This window comes from Saccoglossus kowalevskii, chromosome 18 (assembly GCF_978046115.1).
Source record: "Saccoglossus kowalevskii chromosome 18, keSacKowa6.1, whole genome shotgun sequence".
Lineage (NCBI taxonomy): Eukaryota > Metazoa > Hemichordata > Enteropneusta > Harrimaniidae > Saccoglossus > Saccoglossus kowalevskii.
The window spans coordinates 16,092,721-16,107,280 of NC_140658.1; the positions used below are offsets into that span (position 1 = coordinate 16,092,721).

Below are 14,560 nucleotides of genomic sequence, written 5' to 3' on the forward strand. Positions count from 1 at the left end.
TACTTGCCTTTTCCTTGCCCTTAATAAGCATTCACGTACGTTTTTTTAATACTTTTTTGATCTCTTAGCCCACCCAAGGATCTCTGAGCGAACACAACTATAAGAGATTAATCATGATTACAGTAGGCGTTTTATGTAGCATATTGTAGTGCAGTGTTCATGTAAGCGTATACAATTTCATCAAACAAATATTATAATAGTATTATTGCTAGCTCATAAAACAGCTGTAAATAAACAATGTAATCTACACGCTTGTATACGTCGCTATGACTCCCACAACAAATAGTACGTGGCGCGACGACCACCGACCATTATCGTTCATAATGCATCTTTGAACATCGTTTTTTATTCTGATCTACCTTCCTCCTACTACTTGACTTGTTTAAAAAAAAATTTGCCTCTAACAACTAACCACAAATATTAATTTTAAAAAACGTGGATATGATGTTGTCTATTGAGGTATTAAACCAAAAGATTCAATAATAACACATTTACATATTAAATCTTATTTTGTTTTATCATTAGAATCTAATCCAGCATTGCTTATTTTTGAATCAATATTATTGGAGATATTTTTATAATAGTACAAATATTTACACCATTTAGGAAGTTTAAATTGTTGTTATAGCGTAGTTACAGTAATATTATAAACTTTCAGTTACAGTAGCGTATTGTGTCTGCGGAGGCGTGTTTTAATAACGCGACCACTATTCCCTACACACCACTGTTGGCATGCATTCATTGATTTCACCAGAAGGGCTTAACAAGACTAATCACGGTAGGCGTTTTATGTAATACTGTGCTCACATAAGTATATATAAATCAAATAGAGAGTGGAATACTTGTCATCCAGTAAGCTGTATATAAGTGAGTAACGTCTAGAGCCCGTCACACTAGATGGTGAGAAGGCACTATGCGAGTATATGTGCTTCTGTTGTCTCTGTGTGTGTGTGTAGTTGGAAGTGTGGAGCCACAGTGTTGGGTATCTGATTGCTGGTGGTATTATGACTACTACATGTATTGGTATACTACAGTCAGTCCAATTGATCAATGTTACCACTACCACAACAACTATTACCGTGAATGCACCATAGACGACATTAACACAATACCGTACTGCAGCGAGAGCTATTGCGGAGATCCTTACACTCATGCCGATTATTGCCTTTGTCACAATACTGGTGATGGATGTTGCCGATCACCTCACGGAGAAGGTAATAACAAGCATTTGTTTTAACTAACTAACATAGAATGCTTATTGTTATGGAGATCACTATTGAGAAATATTCCATAATAACGCGATAATTATAAGGTGGCTACTAGGAGTTACTCCCCTAAATGCATGTATCAACACTTTAGTAATAGATAATGACAATGTGTGGTGTACCGCTTGATTCGAAAATGACCATCTACCTTGCCCGTCGCCCCTTGTATGTGACCGTTCTTGTATCACCCAAACTATGCATGTACATGTGCATATATAGGCAAATGGGGAGGGGTGAGGTTATGTTCCACTCAAACCGGCAATTTTTTTTTTGAATATTGAATACTGGATAAATTGAATAATAAATGGTTTCTTGTATTTAAAAAAAGGATATAAAAATATAATATCGACAATGTACAGGGCGGATCAACAACTTTATTTTACCCAGTTCGTATATATGTCAAAAAATATAAACCAGAATAATTATGTAAAATAATACAATTATTTTGAGAGTTCGTATATATCCCCTGTGTGATTTGGTGGAATTGTCCAATTACAATTTGAACTTGATTTCAACAATGCACACCAATTGGGCATATGCTTGCATTGAATCTAATACTAGTTTGTTTGTTTCTCTTTTAAAGTTGCTCTAAGTTACACGGTAGAAGGAAATGAGATAAACTTCCATTGTAACATTACTTATGAAACCAATGTCACGGATGTGAACATGGAGTTTGATTGGTTCGTCGCTGACGATTTAGTATTTCAAGAACAGGTTGCTGGATCTACCGTGAGATCTACCATGTCACAGACGTATTTGGAAGGCAAACTGGGCTCACTGGTAATTGGTAGTTTACTATTATATTAGCATTTTGCCACGAATGAAGTCTAACCGAGACTTGTTCTTAGTTTTGCCATGATGTTACGGGAATTTAATCGAAGATCTTGTACGGAATAGCTGTGCAGTTCACTGGTGTTTAACGCGTATGTTTCCAACTTTGGAATACTCGATAGTACATATCCTTGGGGGCGGAGCTACGTCACAGACGTTCTACGTTGCTAAGACGCGCACCACTGTACCACGTATTTCTATGGGCTTTGTGTGCGCTGCTGTGGAACGCCTGTGGAGTCGGTGAAAACTCGAGAAAACAACACAAACTCAACTTTGAAGTAATCCTGAACAACCAAATTCATATATGTTATACACGTAGGGCTAATCTTGTTACACTGTTCAGGAGACTCTCAACAACCTTCGCAAAGTACCGTTTTCTGCGAGTTTTTGGTCTTTGTTTTCACCGCGAGGGTTGCCAGGCGGTAGAAAATGCCCGGATGTCCCCCCGAGGATAAAATGACAATGTCACTCGCCATGGTTACAACATGTATATTTATTGTGATGACGAATGTCTGGTGTTTCAGTGCTGGAACAATGAAGTCAGTTAACAAGCTTCAACAACTTGAAGTGTTGACGAAAAGTCATAAATAGTTTGGCATCTGCACAGTAACTTGGCTTAAGGTAGCGGGACTATTATTTGCATACTTGTTTTCATCTTCTAATTGTGACTAAATGACTACAAATAGACCCGGGAAAGTATATATTTTTAGAATCGCCAGATTTCAAGCTTTTCACAAGTGTATTTTGCATGCCGGTATCTGCATTCTACGACGCGTTACTCAATCAAAAGTGAAAAATTACTTTTTCTGTAAAAAAATAATTACGCATTTATGCTGGCGATAAGAAGTATTTTTTTCACTTTTCCTAGTTGTTCAATAGTCTGGTAAATTGAATGTGTCTGGTCAGTTTTATTCAAGCAACGCGTTTTAAAAAATAGTGTGCTGAATTTCAATTACTGTTTTAGTCACATTGCCCCCAACTCAAACCACAACTCGTTGGTAAATAATCGATGAAATAGTTTGTCTGGACACATTCAAGTTCCTCTCACTGTCACCTTAAAGCTGTGAAAATTTGGTGTTAATCCGACGACAATAAGTATACGTTATTTTTTGTAAAAGACCTTGTATTTTGAAAAACATAAACTCCTAGAAAACGTCCATGAAGTAACAGCAAAAATTTTCAAGCTTGTTTATCGGCACAATCAATTTGTTTCCCCATCAAGGTCTGTTTTAACATGTGTTGGGACATCCAAATGTGTAAGGCTATTGGAAACCAAAAAAAATAAAGGAATGGAATAGCGATAATTGGATAAATTCGGCATATGAAAACACCAAAATCAATGATTTTTTTCAGTGGTTGTATGACCTTGTGTCTGACACATTCATATGCAAATGACTAATCTGTGAAACAAACAGGGGCGGAGCCAGACCACTCAAATGTTTGGAAACACTCATTGTGTGTCAGATAGCTACTGATAACACATCCTAACATTGCTTTGTCTTGAGTTTATCTTTGAAACTTATAGGCACACAGATTAAACCTGTGTTGTTGATTTTGGAAAACACTACTGAGGCTGCCTTGTTTCCCTTCAGAAAATCTACATTTTAACCAACTTACATGACATTCTATGTTATGTTGACTTTATCACATGAAAGTTTATAGTGCATTTCATCAATTAATAAATAAATGTGAAAATCGTAATTTTCAACACAAATAATAGTCTCGCTACCTTAAATCAGTAAAGTAAATGCTCCCCTAACTAGTTGTTATAAAATGACTGTCCAGTGTAGTAGAATTGATTATTAAGCCTGATTGCTATGATGGCGTTCACGTTAGAGATCTCGGCACGTGCCGAAACTTGTGTGTAAACGGTCGAGACCGAGTCGGCACGTGCTGAAACTTGTGTGTAAACAGTCGGGATCAAGTCGGCACGTGCCGAAAAAAAAACTCGGTTTCGGTCCCGATAGATGCTCGGGACCGAAACTCGGCACGAGATGTGCTGCCTGAACGCTCGTACGTAACATAACATAAGTTGATTGATACTTGCATGAAATGACGATGACAGGAATGTAGATATACTAGTATCCACGGGGACGGACATCCGGACATTTTCACTGCCTGAACAAAGACTAAAAACTCGCAAAAACGGTACTTTGGGACGGTTGTTGAGACTCCCCTTAACAGTGTAACAAGATTAGCCCTGCGTGTGTAACATATTTAAATTTCGTTGTTCAGAATTACTTCAAAGTTGAGTTTGTGTTGTTTTCTCGAATTTTCACCGGCTCAACCGGCGTTCCACAGCAGCGCGCACAGAGCCCATAGAAATACATGTACAGTCGTGCGCGTCTTAGCAACGTGGAACGTCTTGTGACGTAGCTCCGCCCCGAGGATATGGTCAGATGCGAACTCAGCACAGTTCGATTCGCGTTACTTATCATGACTGCACAAAGCAGCTTTGCATAGAACTCATTTGCATATTCGAATATGTTCGAACTACAAGACCCTGTCGGTTAACAAAGTTATGCGTAAGTCACTTGGTTACTTTAAACACTTTAATAAGACGTTTCACGCCCCGACTCCGAATAAAATGTTCTGTTAATTAGATTAAAATATACATGACTTGCGTTAGAAAAGTACAATCTTTTCCCACATGCCAAAGCATTAGTTTCTACAATAACTTTATAAACTTACTAGAACCTTTGTGTTCTATTGCTGTTAGACGCGCAAAATCGAACCCGTTCAAGCCAGAAATAGTATTGAAATATTCACCAGAATACAAGATGAACGGAAATGTTAGGAAACTCCTTTCAGTGAAATGTTTCTTTCCCAACTATATACGATGACAGAACGTTTTTTCTTCCAAGTTTTAGTGTATCACGTGCGCCATTTCACTACAGTAACATTACCTTTCAAAACATAGTTCGCGTTAAAATGGTTCGTATTTACGTTTTTACTGAAGTCTGACATTAATAAATAGTTCGGATGTCACATACGTTTTTTTCCCACTTTTTGTAATACGTTTTCAGATCTGAAGAAAATGGCCGTGCGTAGTGAGGTGATTGACCACAAAATTGAAGGCTGCCTGTGGCAGAGGCACTATTGCGTAAAGCGCAAAGGCCTATGGGAAAGAGATTGGGTCAGATGCTGTAGTAATGAATGAAATTAATGCAAACCGTCGTTAGCGACGCATCTTTATGTGCAATGCTACATTGACGTGAAAACAAATAATTTTCGATTCTTCTTTGCCGTCCATGTGCACGATGACTCGTTATAAATACCATAGCAACAAATGGAAATAATTTAAGCATAGCAATTATTATTATCATCATATGCGTATCGTTTTCCATGTTTGGGCCAAATAACAGATCGACGAATGAGGGCGTGATTTTGGCACGAGCCGAGTCGGTACTAAGTGGATCCCGAATAACATGAACGCAACTGCTGAAATTCCTCTGCAAACACAACGGATTAAAAATTTCGGCACGTGCCGAGATCCCATAACGTGAACGCAGTAATAATATATGTCAACCTAATTGTTATTATTTACATAACCTTGTCTGTCCAGTGTCAATAAGCTTATCTGACACTGGACACTCGTCCAATAACGGAATAAATAAACAATTTTATTTATTTTTTTATTCTGTCCTATGTAAACTTCTGTATGGTTTGAAGTATTATTCATGTTTTGTCTAATTCTAATAGATTCGCTGTGAAGTTGGAGTAATAGAAAATGGTATTAACATAGGACGAAGAAATAGTTCAGATTTCTTTGCTGGTATCACGGTATTAAATATTTATTTTATTTACCAAAAGTGTTTTGCACTACTATTTCTATTTCGTCACATACTTTGTAAATAATGCGATGGTGAACCAACTAAACATGATTTGTGTTGGTTCAACTTTTTTAATAGTTTGTGATTTGAGCTATAATATTATGTTTGGACGTGGGACAAAAGAATGCGTCCCCAGACTTGTTTCTATGGGAGGGCGGGTATTTTAGTTCAAAAACGGCGGTCATTTTGTTTAAAATTTGGGTGAACTTTGAACTCCAGATAGCTTCTTATTAGAAACTATTTAAAAATGAAATATGGATAATTTTGTGTTTTTCTTGGTAGAGTATATGATGGCTTATCGTAAATGTTGTTTTTACAGAAAACAACAGTTCGGTAAAACATTGCAAAATTAAAAAACGTACAGGCAATAAAAAAAAAACTCGTGTTTTAAAAGTTAAATCATTTAACAAAAAAATACGTTAATTAACATTAATTGAAAAATGTTCAACAAATACTCAAAGTTATCTAAATTGTGAATAGATATATTGTTTTACTTATGATTACTACTAGATATCATGAATCACAATGTTATGCATTCATTATCAGGTCCCGGACTCTGTAGATGTGTATGAAAATGACGGACCGACGTCCTTTAATCTAGAGTTAACCATACCATTCATGTGTGATTCGTTTAACAACAATAACGCACCATGTCAAGTGGAGATACCCATCACTGTGAGTAAACGAACTGATTTTGGAAGCTACGTTGATGCGGTAATACAAGACCAGTGTGCAGCGATACTAACAACGGACAACGCTGACGGACCCGTAACAGTTAGGGTGAAAGCCACGAGGGATTTTTTTAGTGACGGAGATGGTGAGGTTTATTTGAGCTTTCTCCCGATAGAGACGACAAATTCGAAATTGTGGAATGGTTACGCAATTACAGACACGATAACAGTAGGTATCCCCTTAAAGACCTTCGTAAAGTACCACGGGTAGGCGTGGTTATGCAAATTCAGGATGGTAACTGACTGTCTCTTAATACCAATAGATGCAATTAGAAATACAACCAAGGACATAATAGTTTGTCCGTTGTATGCTTGTAAAAACTGTCTTTGTATTTTTGTTATATTAGAATGTGCGGGCACGAACAATGCAATATCAATCGAGCACATGCACGACAAACTTTTTCTGCATCCATCATGTACAGTATAATCGTCCACGCTATGTTGTTCCCGGTTGTATCAAATATTACACATAAAACAATATTTGTTACTTTTCAGTTATGCTGGAAATCAAGATATAAATAACGTGAGCGACGTCACAGTTATATTTTAGTTAATATCATAGTTTATATTTTGGCTGCCGTACGATTGTGTAAAACGGTCTGGTCTGGCAATTATTTCGTGACCCGAGAGTAGATGCGTATTATTGGGTTCTTGGGTGTCATTACGTTCATTAGGTAACTGTTACCAAAAATGTAGTGAGAAACAAAACAAGATACGTTAATCTAAATATATCCCACTAGATACGGACATATGACCGTGACCGAAGCAGTAGAAAATGCTGTGGCAATGGAGACCCTCATTACTCCACATTTGATGGCAAGTAAGTATAAAATGAATGAATGAATGAATGAATGAATCAATCAATCAATCAATCAATGATATGAAAACGTTTAATTAAAATGAAAATCAATAGTACATGAGACTCATTATGAAAACAAAATATTAAAAACCTAAATTAATACGTAGATAATTGTTCACGCTTCTATTTTTACGAAATGTTACAAGCAAATCCGACCGACCGTCACTGTATCTCCACAGAGGTTACCAGATGGCTTGTGGTAACTATTGTGATGGTGTTACTGGAGTAACTAGTACGATCACCCATTACTATGAGTAACTAATATAGTCAAATTTATTTGAACAATTGCATCTTGGGATATTTTCATTTCAGGCATTTTGATGTTTACAAGCCAGGAGAATATGTGTACTACCGACACGAATTTCTGCCATACGAGGTAAGAACTACGAACTATAAGTGCGCATGCGTTCCGGTTCAGTATTAGAACTATAATTGTACTTATACTTAATTTGTTGTCTTCCATTAAACACAATTTTCTTTTCTGTTAAGATCCAGACACGTCTGACACAGTGCGGAGGTGTGGCCTGTACTTGTGGATTGGTCGTCCGAGCCAACGACGACGTCATTATTGTAGATCGGTGCAAAGTGCAAGAGGAAGAAGTTGTAGTATATTACATGAATGGCGAAAGATACTCCTACTACCGTACGTATAGCAAGTTAACGATCAAGATAATACAAAATGGTGATATGACGCCTGGATTCAGATTAGTGAGAACAAACAGTGGATATAATTACCAAGTGAGTAGCATAGCACATATAATCGGAGACAGAATATAGCTTGACCGTTTTCGTTATTGTTCAGTTAAAACAAAGGATTTGTATATTAACTAAATGGGTCTAGTCCCCGGAGACGGGGGAATGCTTTACGTGACAGAGATAAAACCACACTACCCCAGTGCATGTTATATGTACAATTCGAGTTGTATTTTTTTCTAACATATACTATAATTCTGAAAAAAAAAACAGAATTATGATATTTCTTTGTATCATTCAACCTTCGTAGCCACTTAAAGTAGCCAGTACTTATTATAAAAGGACGATTTTCTATTTTATTCACATTTTTTTTTTATTTTCTAATTGTGAGATTTCATTGTCGATGATTACGTTATGAGGAAGATGTTATAACACTCAGTCATTTTCATTTCAGGTACATTTCCCAAACGGTGCATTTGTTGAGGCTAGTGGAGGCTACTATCTTGACATATGCCTTTCCCCTGCATCCGATGACTATGGTTGGCTCAATGGTGGACTATGTGGTAGCTACGATGGAAATTATGCCAATGACTTTCTCAAAGGACCTTTCAATTCAGCAAACAGAGAATATCTACCCGCGAGATCAAACGCACATGAGTTTTCTGATACATGGAGGTTAGTGCACTTGATGTTGATTGCACACTATAGAGTGACACACTGCACTGTTCTCTCTCCTTCTCTACCAACTGCACTGCACTGCACTGCACTACACTAAACTACACTGCACTGCACTGCACTACACTAAACTACACTGCACTACACTACACTACACTACACTACACTACACTAAACTACACTGCACTGCACTGCACTGCACTGCACTACACTAAACTAAACTAAACTAAACTACACTGCACTGCACTGCACTACACTACACTACACTAAACTAAACTACACTGCACTGCACTGCACTACACTACACTAAACTAAACTACACTAATCTATACTATACTATACTAAACTACACTCCATCCCACTACACTGCACTACACTGCACTCCACTACACTACACTACACTACACTCCACTCCACTCCACTCCACTCCACTCCACTCCACTCCACTCCACTCCACTCCACTCCACTGCACTGCACTGCACTGCACTGCACTGCACTGCACTAAACTAAACTAAACTACACTGCACTGCACTGCACTACACTACACTAAACTAAACTACACTAATCTATACTATACTATACTAAACTACACTCCATCCCACTACACTGCACTACACTGCACTCCACTACACTACACTACACTACACTACACTACACTCCACTCCACTCCACTCCACTCCACTCCACTCCACTCCACTCCACTCCACTCCACTCCACTCCACTCCACTCCACTGCACTGCACTGCACTGCACTGCACTACACTACACTACACTACACTACACTACACTACACTACACTACACTACACTACACTACATACACTGCACACAACACTACATACACTGCACAGCACTGCACTGTACTGTACTACACTACACTACACTACACTACACTCCACCCCACTCCACTACACTCCACCCCACTCCACTACACTACACTACACTACACTACACTACACTACACTACACTACACTACACTACACTACACACAACACAACATACACTGCACTGCACTGCACTACACTACACTACACTACACTACACTACACTACACTACACTACACTACACTACACTACACTACACTACACTACACTACACACAACACTACATACACTGCACAGCACTGCACTGTACTGTACTACACTACACTACACTACACTACACTACACTACACTACACTACACTACACTACACACAACACTACATACACTGCACAGCACTGCACTGTACTACACTACACTGCACTGCACTGCACTGTACTGCAACATATAGGGGCCGTGTCTTGTATTTATCAGAACCCCGGAAGGAAACAATCTATTCTATGGTGAAATTGATGACTCAGAATCAAATAGAAAGAACTCGACACAGGTGTATTGCTCGTGTAATGCAGAAGGAGACAGCGTTGATGCTCAGTGTCAGTATGGTAAAGATAATGGACGCCCCAGTAAACCTAATATCGTACCTAACACGTGTAATGCCAGATACTGTGACATAACAGATGAGTATTTACATAGTGACAGTGACAACGAAGGCACGAATAAACGCAAACGTGACACGGGGATTGACGACGATTTATTGTTCACATATGATGAAGATTTTGAACCAAAGGTTGGTTTTAGTACCGCAATTTTGAATCTAAATATTGACATTATTTGTGACACGAATATTCTGAAACGGACAGTTATTTGAATCGTAAGGTTTCATTGCATTTCACCTGTAGATACCTGAATGGCCGACACCATCTGGAATAACGGAACAGTTTGCTATCGAATATTGTAACGACTTAGTGCTAGGGTCAGCAGCGGCTAAAGCATGTGAAGGTGTCTTATTTCAGAATGAGACTGACACATTTATTGAGAACTGTGTTCTCGATATTCAGGTGAGTAAATTAAATCCGAATTAGTTCCCATAATTTCATTTATTAACATATATATGTATTGCATGATTACTATATTAGTAATTATAGCAGTTTTGGTAATATATTTACCAGAACTCATTATTGTATGCTATTACCAATTTATGAAGGTATTGGATGACTTAAACACAGCGCAGTCCTCAAGTGCACTATTGAGAGACCAGTGTGAAGAAATTGTGAGCAAAGATACAACACACTGGTTGGTAAACGACGATGGAGTTATAGTGCCCCCAGTGGCTATTATCGGAGCCCTGTGCCCAGCCGACTGTAACGGGAAAGGCAACTGTACGGAGGGTGTATGTGTATGCAATGATGGGTATGGAGGGACAGACTGCTCAGTAACGCTCAGTGAAGCCCCGGATGTATATCGTGGACATAAGAATGGCCTTTGCGATACAAGTTTTGAAAGTTGTTCCCATGTCTCGATTTTTGGTGATAAATTCGTGGAGGCAATGACATGTCACGTGACACGTATTAAGGTATAGGAGAGTACAAATATTGAGATAAAACGTTGATTAATACATATTAGTTTGAATTAACAATATAAAACATACGATGGGTGTATTTTAATATATGCAACTATATTTAAATATGATTTTCTGGACAAGCCATGTGTGTTTTTAATTTTCATGGTATTTTAATATATATTTATTAAACAATTTTTCTGTTTGTTTATTTTTTGTTATGTTTTGTTTTATTTGGATGATAATAGTTTATGAATTAATCGTTTTCTCTAACTTATTGAAGATATCGGAAACGGGTTTTACAATTGAAGACGTAGCCAGTAAGGAGGATAGTGTATTTAAGACATATGAAGAAATCCAATGTCCAGTTGATCAACTTTCTCGAAGACGACGACGAGATGCGGATCCAGTGGAACCGATTGGTGCGTTGATATCTGTCAGTAATGATGGCACGAATGAAAGTCCACAGATTCTTGTTATTATTTACAATGATAATTGCGATGTCTGTAACGGAACAGATGGATTTTGCAGACGGAAGGTGAGATGAGTTTTGTTCGAGTAGTTTGTATTGTATACGTTATATGTGAATGCCACGCATAAAATAACGACATTTAACATGAATACCACGACGTTTATAATTATATTAGACTAGAAGCTGTCTATGATGATCGTGAAATTTTGAAACATCTATAAATAATAGTCTAGTGAAATTATTCCGACTGTTGTTTATGAGTCAGTCTGTGCATGAGATTAATTTCATAACAAAATTTAAAAGAAATCAAATCTTACACCATTTCACAACATGTTTATCACTATTTAATATATTTACTTACTTAGACCAATATCTGTATTGTCGATGGGGATTGCTATGACCTTGGTGACCCGCTATGTCAGTCAGGTATGTGTAATATATTATGTAAATAATTATTATAATTTGTACTATGTATTGTATTTGAATTAATGTTAATCTAAATTATATTATTCGGTTCGTGTACAGTCGACTTGTATGTAAATGTGTTTCATAGCAACACTCATTGCATTTGCCTTGTTTGAACTCATCGTGTTTTATACATAATTTCATTTAAATATTCTAGGTCTTAGCACGTGGATTATTGTGGTTATTGTGATTGGGGCTGTATTGGTAGCCTTTCTTGTCATCGGTTCGATTGTTATCATCTTAAAGAAGTAAGTATTTATGTCCATTTATACAGAGTTTGACGAACGATTTCCATGGTTACAGTATTGCATCAAGCCTAATATCACTACTTCATAATCACTTGATGGATTTAAAAAAAATCAATGAACACAAAATATACAGATAAAAAACCTGACAAATATATAATATAAACTACTCTTGTTTAATGGTTAATTAGTATGCATGGTTGTTATTCTGCAGGAAAGGGAAACAGAAATCAACCGTGGAAGTTGGCATGCCGCCAGAGAAAATAATAGGATAATTACCATTCGCCAACACTGTGATGAGACCAGAAAATATAACCCAGTAAAATAAGTTCTGTTGGATAAATAAGCCTACCGAAAGAAATGCTATTACTCCGTGACATTCGTGGTATTTTGTAGTGTTATATAGTGTTGTATAATTTGAAACCCTCACACTGCTGCCTGCAGCTATGATTAACATATGGACATACTTCTGCTAATTTAAAAACATTCATATTAATCCGACTTAAACTGATGACGTCAAATTAATGTCAAAACCCGGAAACCGGTCCAAAATGTGTGCAGAATGGTATTTGTAGTTTACATCTCGAATATACGTCATGTGTAAATCAAGACCTTATTCAGAAATGGCCGCCGATATCTCGATACATTTTCTTGTTTTTTTTTGTGGTGGAACAATCATTTTTATGTATTTTGTTTCACTACTTGGCGTTCATGAACGTATGACCACATAATACAGATATTGATGTGAACATGGGTTGTACAAGTAAGATATTTCAGGGATTGTTTCCTGACTGATGGCTTTGAGGGGGCTGGGGGATTAGTAAAAACTGGCTACAATGTTTACCAGTACTGTCAATCTTTTATAAATAATGTTTACATTATAAACTTAACATATCAATTAAAACGTACGGATGTAAGTGTTACATAATAGTGCCTTTGATCTGTGACGGCATGGTGATACTAGTTAATTTCTTTTGTTCAGTTTGAGTGAGTGGTGGAGTTCAAAATTATGATAAATTTCTCCTTCAATTTCTCCACATGTAGTCCGCCCCCAGATGAGAACATGGGTAAATCTAAGTCCACTGATTAATATGCCATCCTAAATGTTAAGCTGGACGTCCATCAGTACATCGAGATAAATGTTCAAAGCGCCGACAACCTCTGCTGTTTAGGTCGTGATGACGACTGATTGGCACATGCATTTGAGGGTTATGCTTTCGACCAAATCAACCATATTCATGGAATAAAACTGTTAAATTACATCTGACATGGTAGACTTTAGCATTGATAATTCAGTTATTGTGACTGATGAAATTGAAGACTTTGTTGATGCGAAGCCTTTGATGTTTTCAGCACCAGCCATACACTATGATAAATAGAGGCATTAACATGGCTGTTCCAGATGCAGGTGTATTGTCTATGGAGTCAGCCAGGCAAGAGCTCCTAAAACAGAACTTTGTCTATGCCATCGCCAAAAGAAGACAAATTTACCACAAGTACTCAACATTTGATCTTGATGAGGAATTCTCATTCTTCAATCTCATAAGCACTCATAATGGCAAACCTCTAGAGCTGATAACGATAGCCACTCAAGTTGGTGGGGCAAGGCGATCTGAGAGGAGTTGGGGTTTGCTGGTTAGACCATGTAAAACAACAGCAACTGCTCTAAAGCATGCACTGACCTCAAAAAAGCAGAGTCTGGTAAAGTTGATGCTCAACCAGCATCAGGGTCGCTAGACTTTGCGACTGCCACACTAAGAGTCTCAGATGTCATTGTGCGTGGAAGACTCCCTCACAGATGTTGGTGAAAAACCATTAATGAATTCTTCAGATGCTCAACTAAACCTCTGCAAGCTCCAAAGGTTGACAAAGCTATGGCCATCCATGGCGAAATTGCCAACAATCTAATGACACTAAGCAAATTTGATGACACGATTTAGTAGAGCAGGCTAGAATCAAAGTTTAGGAATCCAGGGGCAAAATAATTGAAAGGAATATGCTAAACCTTAAAGATGAGTGAGACACTCACCTGGAGCCAGTCACAATAAATATAGAAGCTCTCAGAACCTAAATTAGCTGTTTCCGATAGACAATCAGTTCATTTCTGAATGA

The 14,560-nt window shown here is 37.6% G+C and overlaps 1 protein-coding gene across 1 annotated transcript; it reads left to right on the plus strand.

The window, feature by feature from the left end:
- Positions 1-912: 912 nt before the first annotated feature.
- Positions 913-13,376, plus strand: LOC144350820 (von Willebrand factor D and EGF domain-containing protein-like). Its single transcript, XM_085492962.1, has 15 exons — positions 913-1,214; positions 1,849-2,045; positions 5,799-5,879; positions 6,476-6,829; positions 7,401-7,480; positions 7,832-7,895; positions 8,009-8,257; positions 8,667-8,887; positions 10,183-10,495; positions 10,608-10,766; positions 10,913-11,281; positions 11,550-11,804; positions 12,104-12,164; positions 12,361-12,451; positions 12,663-13,376. The coding sequence occupies exons 1-15, from the start codon at positions 914-916 to the stop codon at positions 12,721-12,723; spliced, it is 2,856 nt and encodes a 951-aa protein (XP_085349088.1). The 5' UTR covers position 913; the 3' UTR covers positions 12,724-13,376.
- The last annotated feature ends 1,184 nt before the right edge of the window (positions 13,377-14,560 follow it).

What these genes read in the sequence shown, in the direction of transcription:
- LOC144350820 (XM_085492962.1), top strand. Translation starts at nt 914, where the DNA reads ATGCGAGTATATGTGCTTCTGTTGTCTCTGTGTGTGTGTGTAGTTGGA. An exon ending in ACGAATTTCTGCCATACGAG is followed by an intron (nt 7,896 to 8,008) that starts GTAAGAACTACG and finishes TTTTCTGTTAAG; the next exon opens with ATCCAGACACGTCTGACACA. An exon ending in TGACCCGCTATGTCAGTCAG is followed by an intron (nt 12,165 to 12,360) that starts GTATGTGTAATA and finishes TAAATATTCTAG; the next exon opens with GTCTTAGCACGTGGATTATT.